This window comes from Zingiber officinale, chromosome 5B (genome assembly GCF_018446385.1).
Source record: "Zingiber officinale cultivar Zhangliang chromosome 5B, Zo_v1.1, whole genome shotgun sequence".
NCBI lineage: Eukaryota > Viridiplantae > Streptophyta > Magnoliopsida > Zingiberales > Zingiberaceae > Zingiber > Zingiber officinale.
In genome coordinates this window covers 99,395,276-99,418,417 of record NC_055995.1, presented here as the reverse complement: position 1 = coordinate 99,418,417, position 23,142 = coordinate 99,395,276, and the positions used below count along the sequence as shown (strand labels likewise).

Here is a 23,142-nt window from a genome sequence, read left to right as displayed (position 1 = left end):
TCATTTTAAAAATATTTTTAAAAATTTATTCTAAAAATCCTTTTAAAATTTATTTTTAAAATCCTTTTAAAAATCATTTAAAAAAATTTATTATAATATTTTAAAAATTATTTTAAAATCATTTTTAAAAATTTTAAAAAAAAACTTAGACACATAATTTAAAACTTAAACCTTATTTAACAAATAATTAAATCAATTAAAATTTAATTAACTTAAACTTTAAGCTGTATTAAATAATTAATTAAAATTTAATTGAATTAAAAACTGCTCTTAACTTTACTTTAATTAAAACATTAACTTTACTCTAATTCACTTTAAACTTGGATTTACATTAAAAAGTTAATTAAAACTTAACCTTAATTTAACTTAATGACTTTAATTTCAATCGTTTATCAAAATCTTAACTTTACTTTAATTAAATCATAATTTATTAAAGATTGACTCAAGTTGAGTCTTAACTTTACTTAACTCTATTTAATAACTTTAATAAATTTAACTCAAACTTACAACTTAGTTAAACCTAACTCTACTTTAATCAATAATTTGTTTAAGTTAAACTTAAAATTAAAATTAATACTTTCACTAGTCAACTAACTCAATCAGTTAATATGAAATATAAGTTGTAAATTGTTTTAATCAAATAAGTATTGAATTGAGTCGAGTAAAAGATAATCAATAAAACTATAATAATGATTGATTGTTATTGAATTAGTAACAAATTATTTCATTTAACTTGAAACTTAATACACCTAAGGTTAATTAGTTTTACAATAATTGATTAATGATTAATCAAACATAAGTGAACAATCAATATATTTGATGAACATTAGTGTTAGGAACAGTAAATCCTCTAAACATTTAGGTAGAACTTCTTATAGCTAACAAAAATAATCAAAATGTGTTAATTATTCACTTTGCCACATCTGCCTTAAAATTTAACATACTCAAGCCCTAGTACGATTTAAGAAGGAGTGTTAACTTAAGGGAGAGCGTTAAATTAAGAGGGAGTGTTAACTTAAAGGAGAGGATTTGCTTGGACAACTTAAGAATATTTTTCAATTTTTTTTTTTTAAAAAAAAATACACAACTTTGAAAGTGTTTGAATAATCAGACTTTTTTTTAATAGTTAAAAAATTATTTTGAATCGATACTTTAAAAACAAACTATATATATATATTGAAAATATTTCTTACCTAAAATCCTTTTAAAAATATTTACTAAGCTTTTGTTGGAAAATGTACGTCTAAAAATTATTGTTACTTAAAATTTTTTTCTTTAAATTATTTTGACAATATTTCTTAGAAAAATTATTTTCAAACTTACTTTGAAAATTTTGGAAAAAATTACTTTAAAATTTTTGAACAATCACCTTGAAAAATATTTTGAAAATACATCATCTGAAAAAAAAAAAAGAAGTCTATTTTCAAAACCATATTTCAATTTTTTTATATTTTTTTCCTTAAAAACTTTTTTTGAAAGTTTCTTTGAAAATATTTTGAAAATCTCTTTGAAAAATATTTTTAGAATATTTTGAAAAATTATTTTTTTTTGGGAAATATTTACCTAAAAATTTGTGAAACTATTTTTCTTACTTTGAATTTTTCTTTATATTACATTGAAAATATTTCTTCGATAAATCTTTCTTTAAAAAGTACTTTGAAAGTGTGTCTTAAAAAGTTATTTCGTTAAAAGTACCTTGGAATATTTTCTTAGAAAATTCTTCTTTAAAATTAGTTTGAAATTTTTTTAAAAAAATACTTTGAACATATTTTGTAAAATATATTTTTTTAGAAGTTTTTATGGTTATATATTTTTTTTCCTCCCTCAAGTAATCCTGAAAACTATTTATTGTACAAATTTCCTTTTTTTTTTTTACTTTTCTTAGCACATCTTTTGCTTAAATATCTATTCTTTTTTTTTTTATGAATGTCAAGGGGGGGAGGGAGATTAAGGGGTTAAGTTGATTAAGTTAGCAAACTCTGAAATGAATTAAATCTGAATAACTTAAATCATATTCTTTATCTATTTGTTTTAATATTTTTTACTAACTTAACTCAGGTTGTCATTGCATCAAAAAGAAGGAGATTGTTGGTGCAGTTTTGCACTAATAGTCTAACTCAGGTTTTGATGAATGACAAGTAAGTTAAGCTAGATTTTTTGTGATCTAACCACTTGATTAAGTGTGTAGGAAATCCAACAAGGTCAACGGGCTGACCGGATAGCTGGTATGAAATCCAGGTAGGTCAATGGGCTGACTGGATAGCTAGTATGAGCTAGGTCGATGGACGGACCGGATAGCTGATATAAAATCTAAATAAGTCGACAGGCTGACTGGATATCTGACAAGAAGTCCAACTAGGTCAACGGGATGACCGGATAGCTGGTAAGTCCAGACAGGTTGACAGGCTGACTGGATGTCTAAAAAACTGGTAAGTTAAGGTAAGTCACTGGAGGAGAGTGATTAAGTGAGGACGCATTCCGATTGGTAGGACAGTAGGCGTCGGTCCAGTTTGCATCCATTTGGGATCCCTAAACTGAGACCTTGATTAGTTCCTGGTCCAGGGAGGACAGTGTTAGGACCAAAAGTAGCTAGAGGGGGGGTGAATAGCTCGTCGTGTTCGCTCGTTGCTCGGCATTGCTTGTTTCTTCAAAGATGTGCAGCGGAAATACAAAGAAACAATCACACAACGCTAACACGGTTGGTTTACTTGGTATCCACCTCACAAGAGGTGACTAATCCAAGGATCCACACCAACACACACACCCTCCACTAAATAAAACTCTCCTTTATGGTAACTACCAAGGGCGGAGAAGCCCTACAAGACTCAATACAAGAAGAGAGGGAAAGGATACAAGAAATACAAGTTTACAAGCTTACAATGAGTATAAACCCTAACCCTAGCTTCTCTTCTTGGCTTTGATCCGCCTCTTGACTTGGAGAACTTCCAAGATCCTTCAAGAACTGGCGATCTGAGCTTTGTGAGTGCTGTGGAGGAGCTGGCGAGAGATCTGGAGTGAATTGGAGAAGAGGTGCCGAAGGAATCATGCGCCTGCGGCCTTTATCGACGCCAACGGTCAGATCCCGATCGATTCGAATGTTCCCAATCGATCGGGGAGGCTTTGGATCGATCCACGGATCGATCCAGCGCCTATCGGAACGCTGGATCGATCCATGGATCGATCCGCGCTCTGCTCGCCCCAGAGGCTCTCCGATCGTTGGGACATCTGGATCGATCCACGGATCGATCCATCTCCTGGATCGATCCACCGATCGATCCAATACTTGGTTTTTGCCCAAAACTAAGTCCCAAGCCTCTCAAACCAACATCCGGTCAACCTTGACCTGTTGGTACATCATGCCTAGCATCTGGTCACTCCTTTGACCTGCTAGGACTTCCCACCAAGTGTCTGGTCAATCCCTTTGACCCACTTGGACTTATCTATTCATGCCAAGTATCTGGTCACTCCCTTGACCTACTTGGACTTCCACCAGATGTCGGTCAACCTTCGACCTATCTCTTCGTGCCAAGTATCCAGTCAATCCTTTGACCTACTTGGACTTCCCAACACCAGATGTCCGATCGTCCTTGATCCATCTGGATTTTCCCTTGCCTGGCTTCACTCACCAGGACTTTCACCTAGCTTCACTCACTAGGGTTTTCCATCTGCCTAGCTTCACTCACTAGGGCTTTCACCTGGCTTCACTCACCAGGACTTTCACCTAGTTTCACTTGGACTTCCCATCTGCCTAACATCCCAGTTAGGACTTCCCAGTCAAGTATCCGGTCAACCTTGACCTACTTGACTCTTCTTCAATCAATTTCTTATTGTCAAACATCTAAACTCAAACCAAGACTCAGCTTGGTCAACCAGGTCAACCTTGACCTGAGGGATGTTGCACCAACAGACAGGAACTAATTACTACTCTTTAATTATAATTATGCTAGCACTTGTCTTGCTGATTTATTGGACTAACATTGTTCTGCAAGACAAAAGAGGGAAATTACCTTCAGGTGAACAGTGCTCGAAGGCGTCTTCCATAGCTATAGAAGGCACCTTCACACTGTTCATAGAAGGCGCCTTCCATGGCCATAGAAGGCGCCTTTCACAGGATAAACTTGGATGTCGTCACAGATAAGAGCCGAGCCGTTCAGGATAGAGTTTGACTAGTTGAAGGTGCCTTCCACAGCCTATATAAGGCAAGCTCGACCAAGCAACCAAGAACAACACTTATACGAGCTACTGCGCATCCATTTGAGGCTCCAACTACTCCGGGCTCCTGCTACGACTCTGCTACAAAGTTGCTCCATCCGACGACTGCTCCGAGGACTTTCAATCATGACAAGCAAATCGACTTTGACACGAGCGCTTTCACATCAATTCTTAAAGTGTCAATAACAAGATTTCTAGTTGTAATTAAATTCTACAAATGGAGAGTGTAATCTATTACACTTCTCTGAACTTTCTCTGTATTCGATTCCCTCTTTTGGAGGTACTAGAAGAGGTTTTTAATAAATTACTCATCGATAGGTCTGTGAGACCTGGGTCTTGGAGTAGGAGTCACCGAAGGCTCCGAACCAAGTAAAACCACTCGTATTTTCCTATGTTGTTCGCCCTTTTAATTTCCGCTACGCATACTCGTGATTTCAAAACCAAAAAATACGAGTTTTTGAAAACCACATGATTCACACCCCCTCCCCTCTCACGCGCGATCGATCCAACACAAGGTACGCAATTCGCATCATTTACACCTTACTCTGACGCATATCCACTAATGTTCTTTTTCTTCGTTCACTCGTAGGAAAGTGTACTAACTTGAGCGTTGGAGGACCTTGGCAGGGATCCCTTCTCTGGTCTTTTGTTATTAACGCTTTGTCGGATAATCTGATTGTGTGCAGGATCAGAGGAAGGTTCCACCCTAAGCTAAAAAAGTCTCCTGCCGATCAATAAATCATTCATCAGAATCAACACATCATCTCTCTAACCTTCGGACTGGATCAACAACCTTAAATAATAGATGCATTATTCTAATATTTGACAACGTTATCTTTGATACCAGTAAAGAAATAATCTGTTATCCAGGTATCCAACAAATCACGGAGATACTCCGGTCTTCCTCTTGGTTGCAAGTGTGTGAATCCACCAAATTAAAAGCTTACCGCAGCAACATGATGACCGAAATAAACCTTCTTTTTTTTTTTTTTTGCACTTTTCAAGAAACCTTAATTCACGAATGAATGTTCAATCAGTAATACTATTGTGTAAACTGATCTTAGAATTGACAGATGATGTTCCATTCTGAAGGGAGCACAATTGTGTAATTAAACAGCATCATGGTGCAGCTACCTAGCCCTTTTAATATGCATCCGCCCATGTAACATTATAATCCCCAATCAGGGCTTCGGGGATCGCCAACGCCTTCCAAACCGCCGGCGAAGCAACGATCCTGTTGTTCCGGCACGGCGGATAAAACCCCTGCTCCTCCTCGCACCCGACCACCGAGTCGCACTCGTCCACCACCGTGGCCGCCACCCGCCTGCCGTTCCCGCTGATGGTGATGTTCCTGTTGCATCGCGACCCGCCCTCGAACCACCCCGTCGACAACGATGCCACCGTCTCGTCGTCGCTGTGGTACCTTCCGTCGCAGCTCGCGGCGCCGCCGCCGTCCCCGCCCTGCGCGAAGCTGCCGATGACCATACTCGCTGGCGTCTCGCCGGTGACGGGCGGCGAGCAGAGGTACTGAGGGTACAGCACGCCGGCCGCGCAGCAGTCTTCGGTGTCTCCGCCGGTGCAGTTGGTGGAGTTGCCGAGGAGGTACCCGCTAACGGTGCATGGATCGCCGGTGAGCGGGTACCTGAAGCAGTCGTGGGAAGCACAGACGTGCAAGACCACTGCCAAGGAAGCCGCCAGAGAACTCGCCATGCTTGACAAATGCAAATGATTCGAGTAAAATGAGAGGCCAAATTTAATGGCCGGCCGGCGGTACGTCAAGTAGCCGTGAAGATGCTCAACGCCATTGGCGGACAAAGTCAATGTCATCGTCATTCCTATTTACTAATCACATAACTGTCATACGTGAAATACAAATATCAGTTTACCTTAGGGCGCATGGTTTCGTGATCGAAAGGTTTAAGATTTAATTTTCAGGGTGTCATTTTTTGAGGAAACCGATTCTAGGGGTTGATGTAACAATTCTAATTTTTTTTTTTTTGTGAAATACAAATATCAGGAAAAAAATAAGGAAAACAAATTATTATGAAAATTTTATTAATTTTTTTTAGTTGGCATCATCTATCAACCGCTGACTCATCTTGGAGATGAGATTAATAGACACCTGAAAATTTAAAAAGAGATCCGGCCACTATTATCTCTGTTGTTTCTATGAAAAGTCTCGAACCACTCCAATTACTATAGTATTCGATTTTTTATTGGAATGAAAAAAGTCAAATGTTTGACAAAAGTATGCCACGTTCTCGAAGGACTTGACTTGATAATACATCTGTTTACATATTAATATTATTTATTTTCAAAGCATTCACATCACACGCGGGAGTTCGAGCGGGAATTCGGATCCTTTGTTCCGAATTCTGATGTCCTCTTATCGATCAGATGATTATGATATAACTTAAAATGTGTATAAGATTTTTCATGATGTGCAAAATACTTTTAAGATATAATTTGATCTGTCTAATTAATGAGCGAGATAGAAGGACATGAGAAATTCAGAACAGATGATCCGAACTCGTGGAAAGGAGTCTTGGTCGAATCCGTGTCTCATATTCATGGGCCCATGTTCTTTGACTTTAATCAACCCAATGCGGAAGCGATTTATAATATCGCTCACAAGTGATTCAGATTCTCGCTTCTACAGTAGAAGTAGATAAATTATTAGAGAAATACAGTGATCCTTTTTGCCAAGGAAGTCAAAGCAACTTTATTATTATTTTATTTTTTTAATAATTCCAATATTCAGTTCTGTGAGTCATTAAGTTTAGAATGATCGAACCGATCTATCGAAAATTTTTTATTGATCATTAACATAAATTAAAAAATATTCATAAAAAATTATTCAAATGGTCAATATTCCTAAAATTTTTATCCCATTAAATGAAATCCTTATCCTACATTACAGCTGAAAGTAACTTTATTAGTGAGAACAAAAGGTGATTTAATTTATTTAGTCCAATATCTTCGGCCTATCATAAAATATGGACAGATAATGAAATAATTTTATCCTAACACAGTTCTATTAATGAATACATGCAATCCATCCGTAGAGAGAATTGCCCACGACCTTTGCCATTGATCGACTAGTATTGGAACAAGATATGCTAATTCAAGTTTAGATCCATAATAAGTGTGATGAGTTACATCATTAAGGAAAATATTAAGGAAAATCATTCGCAGGTTGTCCTCTCAGAGCATTTACAACTCCAGTATTAGAGAAAGCCAAGGAAATCGAGGAAGATGTGGAGGCCATGATAATGTCTTAACCTTGAATGCTCTAAGATATTTAAATTAAATTTCATTGGTGTTTTACAAATTCTCCTCATACTCAACTCTATGTTGTTTTTGATTTTGCTTGATTGCTAACATTTCTACTTGATTCAACTTGATTTCAATATTAAAAAGACAATTATGCTTGATGGCTAAGGAGTGATTTTTGTAATCAATATGTCGTATGTTTGAATCTCATCCATAACCTTTTGATTACTTTTATTTTTATATATAGAAAGAGGGACACACCAGAAAACCTTATGAGAAACAAAAAAATAGGCATTTGCTAATAAAAATACAAAAATGGAAAGGACATTTTGAAATGTTCTCTTAATGTATTGCCACAATCAGCTGGTGAAACAATAGTCCAACAAATTTATCAAATCTGTTTATAACCACCTAATATTGTACATGACTATCCATTGAAATCTTTTAAAAACAAACTTAACAATTGTGTTCAAATACATTTATGCATCCAACGGATAGTCTTACCCAAATGCATCAGTTCAGATTCCATCCACAATAATTTCACTACGTCTGACTCTTTCCTTTCTTGGATTTGCTCTTTTTCTCTTGTATCTTCTTTTTTTTAGCTTCAGGAGTGATCCACACATAGTCCAGTGGAATCACAAAAGGATCTTGTATATCTTCCACTCGGCTACTAGGTCCTAAGCTTATGGAGTTACTTTGGTGATAGGGTACCTTTATCCATCGAATCCATGAGCTCGACGTCTGTGTTTCAGGGGACTGACTCCCAGGACTAGAAGGCGGCGTTGAGAACTCTTCCAATGGCTGTAGCTCCTCAAATTTAGTGAAAGTAACCAGGACGCGGATAGTAGGAACAACTGGAATGGCAATCTGCAAATATCTGTTATTATCAGATTAACATAGAGATGTGTTCCAGACAAGACTCTTGCAACCATCATTTAGCTCTCAAACACTGAGTTGGATTCACATGCTGCTGGAACAAATTTGTTCATAGTCAAATAGATTGAATTAAATTTCATCATCATTTTCTTTATAAAGTGCAAATTTGGAGGTAGACCAATACTCGCGAAAAGAGAGCAATTGAGACAAGCAATAAGAAACCAGAAGGTAGGTTAGGAACAATCAGGTGAAGAGAACAGAAAAATGCAGAATATATCACGCAACAAAATGACAATCACCATGTGGCTAAATAATTTGGACACGACCAAGACGCTAACACTTCTAATTTCTACGGTAGTAGATGCTAGATTTGCTCAATGTATTAGTCTAGTTATTTTGCTTATCTCAAGTTTAAAGCTTTAATTAAAAAATAGATACCTATTTTTGGCACAACCTTTAAATCTCTAACTTCAAACGTTAAAATGGAAAAATTCTTTTTAAAATAGAAGCAAACTTGTTCATGTTCATTATTCAAACATAGTATACCTATTACCTGTCCATGCCAAATTCTAAATGACCCAGGTAACTTCATCTAGTATGCATAGCCAAAAGTGAATGAATTAGTTATTACAAAAAAAAAATCACTAACAAAAATCGTTAAATAGAATTCTATAAATGCACCAATTGTTCATCTTTAGGAAGATATTCCATGTTGAACATGCACCTTTAATAAAGATCAACAACAAAAATAATTCTGTCAATATTTAAAATGTTATCTGCATTGCTTTCTTGAAATGGCAAAATATCTATTCTTTTGCACACTCTAATATTTAGACTCTTCATCTAGCCTTCCAGTACCCATGTCAGACACCCAACACTATGAGTCAAGCACAATACATTTTTGTTTACCACATAAAAACATGTAAAACTTTTTTAAAAAATGAGATCTTAAAAATCTAAATCCATACCCATATCATACACATGCACACTGAGTCTATGTAACATAGATGCACCAAAACTTTAGATCGGCATTAGTACCATGGCTTGGATATATGGAATAACTCATTAACCTTTTTGGTTTCAACCACTGGCCCAAAGTGGTTAAACTGCAGTGATGGACTCCACTAAGCTTATAACCTCCTTTATTATCTCATAACTAACATGTGAGGATAAACTAAATTGTCATAAACTCTCCCACTTTAGGTTTGAGTGCCATCAATCCTCAGTTTTAACTCATATATCATAATCCACAAACATCCCTAATATATGAGGCTCATTAATGGATCTGTCATCGTATACGCATTTCTTTGCATACATCTCATCATAAATAGAATTAGGTCCACTCTAGTACAAATCCTCCTAACTTTACATTAGTGAGATAATTGATTCGTTAACTCATAAAGTTTAATGATTGAACCAATTGCTTAAGTTAAGTATATTTAAGAATATAAAGCCCTTCCATTGGCTTACAACTCACCATGTAAGACTAAACTATGGTGTCAAAAGTCTGCTCTACTTAAAACTTGGCGTCTTGTCAAATCTCAAGTGTAATACAGAGTCTAGAATCATCATTGATCACATCATGTACAAGTGATGTCCAATAATGACACCATTATACATAAGCACCTCTTTCCATATGCCACTATGCCTAGCTATAGGTTCAGTTTCAAACAAATTCCAGATCCATGGAGTGAACTACCCCATAAATTTGGTAGGCCCAACCAGTGACGGAGTTAAATATAGCACACATATATTACTTATAAATTGCCAATGCTAGCACACAACTCAACATGTGAACTAAACTAAGGCATGAAAAACCTTCCCAACTTAAGGTCTAACATTCTCGTCAAAACCAAAAGTTCAACTCAGTTAAAAACCAACCCTAATTGATGGTAGTGAGACCCAATAGTGGCTTTGCCATCAGGCAGGCTCAATCCTTTTCAAACATCCCCACCATGTTTATAATTAGTTAGTCTCTAATACCAATTATCACAGTTCATATAGATAAGTGGATTTTTGCATTGATGCTACAATTCACTAAGATATAATTTCCATTTACATGAATTGATCATCATATTTAATATCTCATATGACTTCGCTATGGCAATGAGTTGTTTTTATTTAGTTATGGTATTGGCTTATATTTATTTATTCACTTCATCATCTTATGTGTAGCTTGAGATTTATCTGTGTATTTGATTGTGACTAGTGGTATTGACTCTTTTATTTTTTGCCTCTGGTTTTCAAACATAATTCACAATAGAGAACTAGAAATTGTTTTTGGTAAACATTAAGTGTTCACTCAAGGATGTACTATACAGTCTCTTTATTTGAAAGTGTCATATTTTGAAGTCTTTTGTTGTGCTGCTTTCTGACAAAGGAATCTAGTTGTTGTATGAATTTTCTATTATGTTTTTACCCTTATGCATTTTCTTTCATCCCCCACTATTTGTCATGTGATGTATGTACATCATAATTATCATAAGATTGAAGGAATTTTCTTAGAATTTTTTTTTTTTGGGTGTTTTCAGCTTTAAAAATTTTATCGATGTTTCTTCAAAACAAAGTGACTTAGTAAAAGGACATGAATTATAGGATTAAGGTGTTAGAGCCTAAGACCTAGGTTGCAAAGCAAGATCCACTAGCTTTGGTTAGCAAATGATGATTTTTAATCAGAAGGACATCCACCTTTTGGTTCAATTCACTACCTTTGTAGAATCATATTTATTTTAAATAGCGAGAGTGCTATGGGTTACATTTTAATATTTTGTTTGATATGTAAACTTGGAGATTTATAATATATATTTTTTTAAAACAAATGCCTATTAAGAAGAGTGGATAACATCGACAATTGAGTATGATATGGGATAAAACAACAAAAGGCATTAGAATAATACAAAATATCAGTATTAAAAAATTTAAAAATTAGAAGGGAATAACAGAAAACGAGATTAAAAAAGAGATTGTGGGAGAATGAAAAATGAGTAGGAGAATTAAGAAGTTGAGAAGAGATTGAGAATGTATTTAGATGGGGGATGAGGGTGGAGGTACTTATAAGGAAAATTTGAGAAATTTTTATAATATTTTGAACTTTTAAGGATATTCCGGTAAATTTACAGCCAAAAGACCAATAATACTGCTTTTTGCCATTATAGGGCATTTGAATGGTATTATTATTTTTTTGATAATCCAAATGTCTCGGAGGTAGACGGTCTTCCCTCTTGGTTCACATGGTATTTTATTTTTAGAGGAAGAGGAGGGGGGACTTGGTTAGTCAAGATACATGTCATGCCCAACCTAGCCCATGGTTAAGCAGGTGCCACCTAGCCTATGTTTAGGGCTTGAGCCCTACCTAATTGACACCTCTAGGTAGGTGTAATTAGGGTATAATTTTGTTATAGATTTATTATACAGATCTTGGTGTTAAAGCATGATTAATCTAAGATAAATTAATTAAACCAACAATTTAGTTATGGGGTTTGGATGCATTTTAATTGGTTTACCTAATCAAGTTAGCAAAGGTCTAATAGGATTAGTATTGATTTATTGAGAACTAGAACTAAAAGTGAAGTTATGTCTGTTTAGACTGAACCCAATGCTGAAATTCTAGTTTAATTTACAAACAGAGTTGTGAGTTGTCTGCTAATTATGAGCACCTATAAGCTTGGATAAGTGAGCTATGCTTAACTTGGGCTAAAGTGCAGCTCAACAAAAGCCAATGGATTATGAAAACCTAGGAATTGTGAAATATATGGAAAGGGAAATCCATGTGATAGTCTCATCCCACCTATGAGTGATAATTCCAGGTTGAGTTAGACTTTAATTTTTACAGGGAGTGAAGTGGTGACAAACCTAGTTCAATCTCATACGTTTTAATTGTGGGCTGATGATGGAATTTATAAGCTTAGAAAAGTGACCTAATACTATCTTGGGCTAGCAATTCCTCCTAACAAAGTCAATGGGTTATATCTCTCACCTAGGAGGTAAGATAATTAAACTACAACAACTATAACAAACCTCTCTTTAGAGATGCATACTTGAGACAAATCTATTTTCCCCTTCCGGTAGCCAAATGAATCTGGCTAATAAATGATTAAACTTGACTTACCACTTTGTCCTTGTATAGATTATATAGTATGTAGCCCAGAGATGTTCCGGTGTCTCATTAAATGTCTGAGACTTGAAGAGGCTGACCATTGATAGATATCCTTGCAATGATTTCAAATGTGCATATCCTGATATATGTGATTATTTAATGCAATACACTAGGCTAGCTTCCTGCTTCCCCTTTTACGACTCGGAAAAATTACTCTGTCAAAATTTCACTATTCGTCTACATACTATCTCTCTCTCATAATGTCTTTATATCTAAGGTTCTAAAATTCGCTAGGCGCTATTCGGACGCTAGACCAGTGCCTAGCACCTAGGCGGGGACTAGACACCGCTAGATGGATTCCACAGAATCAACATAAATTACATAATAAATCACCTTCTATAACTCCAACACAATAGCATCAAATTTAAAATGAGTTCAAAATTACAAAACTAATAAAATATCACAAATTTATTCTACTTCTTGTTCTCCATAATTTTCAACAACTTATTTTTCATCGAACACAAACTCAATATCATCATCAGACACAAACTCAAGGTTACATTTCAATTTTTTTTTTAATTAGGCTTTAAATTTAAAAGCCCAAACTAAAACAAATCATGAAAATCCTGCACTATTTTCCTAGCTCGTAGAGGATTCGACCGATTAGTTGGCGCTTAAGGCTGCCTAATCCAAGGCCGCCTAGGGGCAAAGCCGCCTAGGCTGGCTGACTAGCATGTGTTCGGTGCGACTGGCTGACGCTTAGCGCCTAGACGGCTACGTAGGCCGATTTTTAGAACACTGTTCATATCACATCATCTCATATGGATCTTCTTTTGTCACCTCATAGTAAAAGAAACATGGCACATACAATCTTCATTCATCAAAGGATGGACAATTTAGGAAAAATACTAAATATGCCATTCAAAAACTTGATACTCTCTCAGTGATGTTTTCACATTCAACCTATCTTTTCATACTTCAGTTTCTAGTAGATCATTGACAACGAAATACATTCCTTGATATTCTTCTGAAATGTATGTGAAACATTCCAAGGGGCCTTCAAGCATAATACATAAACAAATGTAATGTAACTAGACCACACTTTATGGATTAGAGTGTTGGATATTTTGAAAATGCATACAAATATTAATATAGAAAAAATTAGGATATAGAAATGAATGTGTGAGGTTACTAGGCTAGATTAAAAAAAAAACTATAATGCTTGAGTGTTAGGCATAGTCCTGGTAGATAAAAGAAGAAGAAAATACTAATGCAGTAAAGATGAAAACATTGAGATGGATGCTCAAATTGCTAGGAAAGATACAATTAAATGCTATAATCTATGGCTTGTTAGGTATATTTCTGATAAGCAAATGATAAAATGAGAAAAATATTTACAGTGGAAAGAACATATAGAAATAACAAATAGATTATATAGAACAAGGATAAATAGAAACCAAAGAAACGTAACTATAAAGCATCCAAATAGCCAAGGCATTCGTAGTGATGACTTTGCATAATGCAATGCAGGCTAAGGTAATATACTATATGTAGTCAAACCCAAATAGTTGGATATACAGCAAATATTTTTTCTTCTATACTATATGTAATCAACAGCCTATATCTTTCTTCTACAAAAGCTATTATACAACTGCAAGAATAACCTGAAGATAAGCTCCCTATCACCTTATATACTATCTCTAATGATAACTGATATGGGGTGTTAAATGCAGTCCCCGGGTTGACGTGGAAGATAGAGTCAAGGGGAGGTGGTGGTCCAAGTCAAGGAAAGGTGGCAGTCAAAATCCAGGGGAGGTGGTAGTCAAATGGTTCCCCTTTCAAGGGGATTGACTCCTCGCCCATCGCAGAGATCTCTAAGACAAGGTCGACCGGTCTTTAAGATCAGCCGAGCCTAAGGAGCCTGATGCGTCGTGATGGTAACAAGACACTCCGCATATAGATGGTTGCCCTTGGGACGCCCGAGTTTAGTAAGTCCGTCCGGTAATATATTGGTCTGCCACAAGACCGTCCGAGCATATATTCGTCCAAGTTTCAAAATTCCAACTTTCCACTTAGAATACAACTTAACGCACCTCCAGACAAACAATATATGACAGGACAAGTATATGGGCTTTTACTATTCGTTCTCCCGTCCTCCTACATATGGGCGATCGGGCATAAAATCGACTAAGGTTATGCTCCATATTTTGGCATCCGCAAAGCATGTAGGGCAAATCTCAGAAGATATGTGGTCGGATTTTCGGAGTTCAAGCTATCACCACGGGGATAAGTCCCCAAGTACAAGGATGATCGACTGATAGTTCTGATCGGGCCTTTCAGGGTCAATATCCTGCTCTTCAGGAACGAGTATCTCTACAAATGGTTGGTCGGTTATGGAACCGCTCGGACTTGGGATACTTGGTTCTCCCTTACTATATCATCAGATCTCCAGCATCATACAATATACATATTAGGGCAGTCTCCAAGGCCGTCTAGCCTTACAGAACTCAACTCAGGGTTCCATTTATCACCCTCTGCTAATATATGACCGGTCGAGCTAAATATCCGGTCGAGATATATTACAACATTGTCAGAGAATCACAATAACCGTTTGTCAGAGAATATTCCTTTATAATAACATGAGCATTCAATAAAACCTTCCTCAAAGGTTACTCCACACTTTTCATTATCCAACCCATTATGATAGCATATTCCTTCAACTGTCTCATTAATGACGTCAATTACAAAAAGCGTGCACACGAGTAACGGAAGATTCCTCAAATGATAATTACACGCCTCCCAAGCTATACATATTCCCTTACTTGACAACTTCTAATACCTGATATTCTCTGTCATCTCATGACCGCGGAGGATATAGAGGTAATATATAAAAAGGGGGGGGGGGGGGGTCCTCTTCGATGGCAACGTACACTAAAATACTCCCACCTACCTAGCGCGCCATCTCTAGCTCTCGAATAGGATCAATAACCATTCCAAGGGCGTGCATCATCAACACTGAATTTTCCATCAACAAAGCCAATACACTAAGCATCTCCTTGTAAGTTAAAAGACAAATTTTAAACCAAACTAAGTTAAAACTTCACAGTCAAAGGAAAAAAGCAAAGCATAAAAAGGTAATAGTTTGATAACAGGGCAGCTGCATCATAGAAGCATGAAATTTTGTGAGAGTAGCAGTGTACAAATAGACTAACAAAGAATTAGATAGCAGTCTACATGGTGGATCTTCACTCGATAACCAATTCATATCTAAGAACAGATTTCACGATTTTTAAAGGAACACTTTCTAACACTAAACACAAAAAATAATGGTGGTCAGTCAAGTGCAAGAATGCTATGAACAATCATGGAAAAGCTTGAATGGCACAATTTGGTAAATGCCAAAAGAGGTTAAAAAAATATGTAAATTTACGCTGATTTATTTTTATCTCATACCTTGACTGGGAATGTTCCAGGAGGGAGCTTTGTAGTGAGAAGATCCCTTAGACGACGAATTGCCTTGACTTTGTTTGCCATAATATCAAGCAATGGCAATAGCTCTTCAGTCCGGAGTGGAAAATCAGGAGAGAGCCATAAAACAGGCCTTAGACCTTTCTTATACTCACTCTCTTTGCTACTCTCTTTGCGGCGATATCCATTTTCAGAACTCATTCCTGACTTTTTTGAATCCCTGTCCTTTCCCCTCTTAACATCCTCCCCCTTGTTAATAACCTCTACTGAGTGCTTTCCTGGTCTACTCTGGTAATGAGACGGAGAATCACCAAGGAGATCACTAACTTTCTCCTCCACACAAAGTGAGCTTCTTGGAGGAATATCTTTCTTCTGCCCCTCTTGTTTTTGATTGTTTCCCCTCCTTCCCCAACTACTAAACCAACTTTTCCTATCCTGCCTACTCTCACAAATACTACTACTACTACTACTATCTACATCTTGGATTTCAATCTCCCTGGCCTCATAGCAACTATGACGATGAGCAACATGCCCATCTGATTGGTATTCATCAATTATGTCAGGTGATTCCATTTTGAGAGCATGCTCTAATTGATTCCGCTCCTCTTCTGTCAAAATATCATCAAACTCTTCAATTTCTGTATCATTATCATTACAGGTAGAGAGGAATTCTTCATCACTCATTGCCCCTGGCACCCGGCGGGACTTCACACTCACCATAACATTATGCATGTCATACACCTTAGCCTTCCAAGGTCCAACCATTTCTGACCTCTCCTGCCGCCTCCATGTCAACTGCGGAAGAAGGACTGCCTGGGTGACGTCAAGTCCTGGCCGGAATATGTTTGTCTGAGACATCGCAGTGACTTCTTGCTGGACCTCTGCCTCTGTGGCTGGCGCGCCAGCCCCATCCAAAGCATTCATTACCTCCTTGTCCTTGTGGGAAATCATGCACAAGGACCCAGGCGGAACCTTCCCGTCCTCAGATCCATCGCCGAGGAAAAGAACGCTTTGATCAGATCGTTGAATCCTGAAGCCATCGAATCCGGCGAGAGTCATATCGGCCCGGAGATTGGACCCCCGCTTCCAGATCTTGTAGGTGTCGGAAGGGGCGATTCGAGAGATGAAAGGGATGACAGAGCTCTCGAAGTGGAAGGTGATCTCCATGTAAAAGTCCCGCATCCGATGCATGGTGGCGACAACCCGCGGCAGGCGGCGGCACCACTTGGCCCAGGCGAGAGGCTGGTAGTGGCGGACGATGATGCGGGCGAGGCTCTCCTCCCGAGCGCATATGGCCTCCTGCAGCGCGCTCCAACCCTGCTCGTTCTGGAGGCTCCAGTCAGCGCCGGCGGCCATGAGCATCTCGACCGCAGCGGCGTCGCCGAGGCGGACCGCGAGGTGCAGCGGCGTCTCCCTACCAGGAACATCGCGGCGGTCGATCACGGCGGAGACGGCCTCCGCTTTCTCCTCCTCCGCGAACGACGCCGCCTCGGTGCGTACGGAAGCAGCGTCCGCCACGCGCGGCAGCGCGGAGATCACGCGCTTGAGTCCGGAGTAATCGCGCGCGAGCACGGCCTTGTGCGTTGGGCTGTGCGCGTACTTGATCGGATCCAGGCCGGCCATGCCGACGCCTCGCCTCGCCCTCCCTCCCTCCCTCGAGGGTTTCGTAGCAGCCGTCCGACCTCAAGCAAACAGAAACAAGAGCAACCAAAGTAGCCGTCAGCTAAAACCAGAAACCGCTTTCCGTGTTCAACTCGCGTATTGAGTGCGTATCTATCTATCCAAATGTTGTGTGGAAGGAGAAGGAAAGAGGAACAATTCCAAAGAAAGATGTAAAGAAAAGAAAGTCCAAAGCTGTTCACAAGGAGAGCAGAATTTAATGAAGGCGGATGCTCTAAGCAATGTGCCTGCTGCCTTAGCTCTCGATAGGGAATGAATGAGTTATTTAGATGGTCGATATAAAATTTGTATGACCAAACCTTCTGGATTAGTCGAGCCAAATATTCAGATATCTGATCCAATTAATGAAAATCAGAATGACCATGGCAATTATTTGGGAGGGCAGACCGGACGGCCGGTCCGTAGAGGATAGAACCAAGAAGGCTCAGAAAAAAAAACCCGGCCTGATTAGGTGGTCCAGCCGACGATTAAATGCCTGATTGGTGCGGTAATTATTATTAATCAACAATTTTCGCGATCGGGGAGAATTGGACCTATCACATGCGCCGCACGTGATGAGAGGGCGACGCGACACGGAAAAGCGGTGGAAAAAAATGGGTCGAGATGCGTTAGTTGGGATTGGGTTTAATTGGGCTTCTTCTTATTGGGCCTCAAATCATCTAATACTATTTATTTCAGCTAATTATACTTTAATTTTAATATCCAATTTTCTCCTTAAAAATATAATTTAATAACTCACCATTGTTTGATTATCACGAGAGTTAGGACATGATTTAGTAATACATTAATGAAACTATTTTAAAGGAATATATTCATAAGTAAATAAGAAAAATTCTTTTGTACAGACAAGAAATTCTTTACCTATAATCTATTTTATAGGGCATTCAACAAAGTAGAAGGTAAACGCAAGCTTCAACTAAGCTACCTCGCCTTTACTTAGTTATATAAATAAACCTAAAACAAAATTAAAAATAAAAATGAAAGAAAAATAAAAATAATCTGAACCGTACAAGTGTCTTGATCTCGGTTTGGCCTTGAGCTTCGGTCCATGAAAGCGAAATTTTATCTCTTCTGCTGGCTGAGGCCTCTGCCCCATACGCTCGCGCTCAACGGTGTCCCCTGTTTGTGGTGCATGATTCCCTGTGGCGATGACGATGGGCCTCTGGCCCCACTGCCTGCACAGACATATTTGTACGGGTGCTGCCATAATATTTTTGGATTTGACGGCTTTTAATTTGGATTTCCTTCGCCAATCGACACCGCATTCCTCTGTTTTTTTTATTTTATTTAATAAATTGATTAATTCATTAATACTTAACGAGGTCTAATTAATACTGATTTAGACTCCCACTAACCGGGGTCGCTGTACTTTCCAGCACGTGTTTGCCAGCACTAATCAGGCGCGTCTTGATATCTAAAAATAGTATTAAATTATTAGATTTTGGACCGACAGGATTTACTAACTGTTTCTTTGTCTGGTATACTCTCCGAGTTTGTTGGACCGATTTACGGTTGTTGGATCGTTCAGCCTAGATCATGTTGATTGAGCTCAAATAAATTGATAGATTTGGGTGGGACCAGATGTGTCGTCATGTGAATTGGAGTGGTTGACTCAACTTAACCCGTGAAACATAGCTAGTAGTGGTTGGTAAAGATAAAATTAAAAGTTAACTAGATGCCGCCCGAGTTTATAAATAAGTCAAGACTAGTTAAAAGATATTTTTTAAAAAATATATATTAATTTTTATATCATAAAATTAATTCTTTAAAACATTTAGTTAATCTTATATTTATGAGATTTTAATAAATATATAATTATTTTTCTGAGAACCAATTACTGACACAATTAATACACTGAAATTATATGGTTATATAGATTTATTTAGGAAAATTTGCTAGGAGGCTAAGCAAGGCATATAAAATTATAAATTGTATTAATGAGTTAGGAAGATTATATATATATATATATATATATATATATATATATATATATATATATATATATAGAGAGAGAGAGAGAGAGAGAGAGAGAGAGAGAGAGAGCCCGTGCGCCAACCACCGTGGGGTTTCTCGCATAGAATGCACCTAAATAATTTTGATATCCTGTTCATCTTTTTGCAAGTGGCGGTGGGCCGCATCCAATGTGATCATCTGATACGACTTTGATCGAATTTTTTTAATCTCTCTCAAGTCTCATCTGCATGCAACAAATTTTTTCTCCTTTAATTACATTCAACATGCACAACCACCGCTGTGATGTTGTTCTTTAAAAAACCAGCATCATCTTGGTACTAGTCTTGGTACTAGGTTACCAATAAAGATAGTGTTGATTTATAGAAATCAGTACTAAGGTAGTGTTGATTTCTACAAACCAACACCACTTAACCGTGGTATTACTTTTTACAAACCAACAACACCTTGGTATTGGTTTGTAGAAATTAGCAATAAGGTGGCGGTCTTGATTTCTACAAATCAGTACCAAGACTACAAGCCATCACCACTTAGTCTTGGTGCTAGTTTGTTGAAACCAACACCAAGGCTACAAACCAGCACCACTTAGCCTTAGTGCTAGTTTATAGTGATGTTGATTTCTACAAACTAGCATCAAGGCTAAGTGGTGTTGGTTTGTAGCCTTGGTGCACCACTTAGTGTTATTTTTTACAAATGAATACCACCTTAATTGTGTTGATTTCTACAAATCAGTACCACATTGGTGTTAATTTTTACAAACTAATACCAATTCTGGTTTGTAACCTTGGTGCATCACTTAGTGCTTGTTTCTACAAACCAACATTAAGGTGGTGCTAGTTTGTAGCAATCATCATCACCTTGGTGTTGATTTGTAGAAATTAGCACCATCTTGGTACTGATTTGTAGTCTTAGTCCACCATTTGGTGGTGATTTGTAGAAATTAGCACCAAAGTGGTACTGATTTATAGAAATCAGCACCACCTTGGTGTTAGTTTGTAGCATTGGCGCACCACTTGGTGTTGGTTTGTAGAACTAGCATCAAGGTTGTGTTGGTTTGTAGAAATGTTGGTTTGTATCCTTGGTGTAGCACTTAGTGCTGATTTCTATAAGCTAGCACCACCTTAGTGCAGGTTTGTAGAAATCAGCACCATGTTTGTGTTGATTTATAGTCTTAGTGCACCACTTAGTGTTAGTTTTTACAAACCAACACCAAGGCTATAAACCAACACCATCTTACATGAGAGAGAAGAGAGTTTTATGCATGCAAATAAGAGAGAGATTAAAAAAATTTAGATTTGGCTGTGTTAGATCATCTACGCCACGTATATATATCGGATGTTGCTCACGGTCATTCGTATAAGGTTACTCAGCTAAATCCTAATTTTTTTAATCTCTCTCTCATCTGCATGCAATAATTTTTCTCTCTTTCCTCTAAAATTCTTTCTTCTCTCTCCTTTAATTGCATGTAGCAATCACTATGATATTGATTTTTAAAAACCAACATAAAGGTGATGTAGCTGATACAACCTAGTAGCTACTACAATGTAAAACAATTATTGTGTAGTAGTTGCTACAACGTGTAGTAATTAGTAGCTGCTATAACATAGTAGTTGCTTCAATGTTAATAGTAGCTACAATGTGTAGCAGTTATTGTATAGTAGTTGCTACAATGTAGTAGATGTTATAACTTAATAGCTGCTACAACATGTAGTAGTTACTGTGTAGTAGTTGCTACAATGTAGTAGTTGTTATAATGTGTAGCAGTTACTGTGTAGTAACTACTACAACTATAATTATTTTTCATGTTATGGTAGTTACAATTTTGCAGCTGTTACATAGTTGTAATAGCTATATATATATATAAGAGAGAGATAAACTTAGTTAGCCTCATTGACTATCCCTAAAGGTGACCGACCCAACACTATAGAATTTTTCCACTGGCCATCGGGGGTAAATCGGGAAGCGCGCATGGTGGGCAGCCCAAGAACCTAGCATCCTTTGATTAAGCCCCCCTCCCCCCCAATTTGGAGGAAAAATTTCTACAAATACTCCATAGTTGGGGATCAAACCGCAGGTGCCTAGGTGACAACCTGAATGTCCTACCGTGACACTATAGCCCCGGGGCTAGAGAGAGAGAGAGAAATGATATCCTATCTAACGCCTCATGCGTGACTGTGAGCGACATCCAACGTAGGCGATCTAATACGACTAAAATTTAATTTTTTTTAATCTCTCTCTCATCTGTATGCAATAACTTTTCTCTCTTTAATCTTAAATTAAAATAAAATTCTCTTTTCTCTCTTCTATAATTACATGCAACAATCATTCTAGTACTGATTTTTAAAGGTAGTGTAGCTGATACAATGTCTAGCAGTTAAAATGTAGTAACTACTATAATATTGTAGCAGCTACTACATAATAACTGCTATAACGTTATAGCAATTATTGTGTAGTTATAGCAGATATAACGTTGTAGCAGCTACTGCATTATAATAGTCATTACACAGTAACTGCTACTACATTGCAGCAACTACTACGTTATAACAGCTACTATTTTATAGTAGCTATTGTGTAATTGTAACAACTATTGTATAGTAACTGCTACAATATTGTAGCAGCTACTATAAAGTAGTAGTTGCTACAACGTTGCAGTAGTTACTACACAGTAACTGCTTAATTGCTATAATATTGTAATAGTTACTATATTATAATTGTTACATGTTGTAGCAAACGTGTAGCAATAGCTATACCACCTTTAAAAATCAAGCACTACAACGATTATTACATGCAATTAAAGGCCGAGAGAGAAGAGAAAATTTTATTTTAAATTAATAGTAAAGAGAGAAAATTTATTATCTAGTGGCTAGCGTATAAGGTGCTACTATCATGAGATCTGGGGTTCGAATCTCGGCATAACCGAGGTAAATGCCTCCCTCATACGTCAGTCGCTATTCCAAAGGCTAGTAGTCACCCGTGATTTACCTCTTTCATGTTGGCCTTGGGGCTATTGGTGGGAGAACTGGGGGCGAGTGTAGTCACCTTTTACCACCTTGTATGCAACATCTTGTCCCCTTGGGATAATCTAGTGGCTAGCGCATGAGGTGTTGCCAACTTGAGGTCTGGGGTTCGAATCTTGGTATAGCTGAGGTAAATGTCTCCTTCATACGCTAGTTACTATTCCAAGGCTAGTAGTCACTCGTGATTTACCTCCTTCGTGTTGACCTTGGACGGATTGGCGGGGGTACTAGGGGTGAGTACAATCATCTTTTGCCAGCTTGTATGCAACATCTTTTTTGGTAGCCGGTAGAAAATTTCCATGGGACCGAACAGGTCATCCCAGATTCGATGTTATTTGATTCTACATTTGTATGCAACATCTTTTTACTCTTTTCTTTCCTCTTAAATTAAATTAAACTTTAATAAATAATTCTCTAATTTTTTTATTTTTTATGTTAAAACTTTAATAAATAATTTAAAAATATAAAATAAAAACTAATTTAAAAGTAAAAAAATATTTTTCTATTTTTAAATATCTAATTATAAAATAATAATAAAATAAAATT

The 23,142-nt window shown here is 37.3% G+C and overlaps 2 protein-coding genes across 4 annotated transcripts; both read right to left on the bottom strand.

Moving 5' to 3' along the window:
* Positions 1 to 5,293: 5,293 nt before the first annotated feature.
* LOC121987678 (putative ripening-related protein 1) lies at positions 5,294 to 6,010 on the bottom strand. Its single transcript, XM_042541414.1, has one exon. The coding sequence runs from the start codon at positions 5,920 to 5,922 to the stop codon at positions 5,356 to 5,358; it is 567 nt and encodes a 188-aa protein (XP_042397348.1). The 5' UTR covers positions 5,923 to 6,010; the 3' UTR covers positions 5,294 to 5,355.
* A 1,774-nt stretch (positions 6,011 to 7,784) lies between these two features.
* LOC121985161 (ankyrin repeat domain-containing protein 13C-B-like) lies at positions 7,785 to 17,919 on the bottom strand. Of its 3 annotated transcripts, none has more exons than XM_042538458.1 (2): positions 15,914 to 17,919; positions 7,785 to 8,355 (listed from the first exon to the last, which is right to left on the bottom strand). In XM_042538458.1, the coding sequence occupies exons 1-2, from the start codon at positions 17,549 to 17,551 to the stop codon at positions 8,029 to 8,031; spliced, it is 1,965 nt and encodes a 654-aa protein (XP_042394392.1). In that variant the 5' UTR covers positions 17,552 to 17,919; the 3' UTR covers positions 7,785 to 8,028. The 3 variants fall into 3 exon arrangements, with proteins under 3 accessions (XP_042394392.1, XP_042394393.1, XP_042394394.1); XM_042538459.1 differs by having other exon boundaries at positions 8,078 to 8,365; positions 15,914 to 17,865; XM_042538460.1 differs by having other exon boundaries at positions 8,325 to 8,455; positions 15,914 to 17,866.
* Between the last annotated feature and the right edge of the window lie 5,223 nt (positions 17,920 to 23,142).

Bases quoted from the DNA above. Each gene is read 5' to 3' on its own strand.
- LOC121987678 (XM_042541414.1), bottom strand. From the start codon at position 5,922: ATGGCGAGTTCTCTGGCGGCTTCCTTGGCAGTGGTCTTGCACGTCTGT.
- LOC121985161 (XM_042538458.1), bottom strand. From the start codon at position 17,551: ATGGCCGGCCTGGATCCGATCAAGTACGCGCACAGCCCAACGCACAAG. The intron at 8,356-15,913 runs GTATGAGATAAA...AGATATTTGCAG, and splicing joins CTGGAACATTCCCAGTCAAG to ATTGCCATTCCAGTTGTTCC.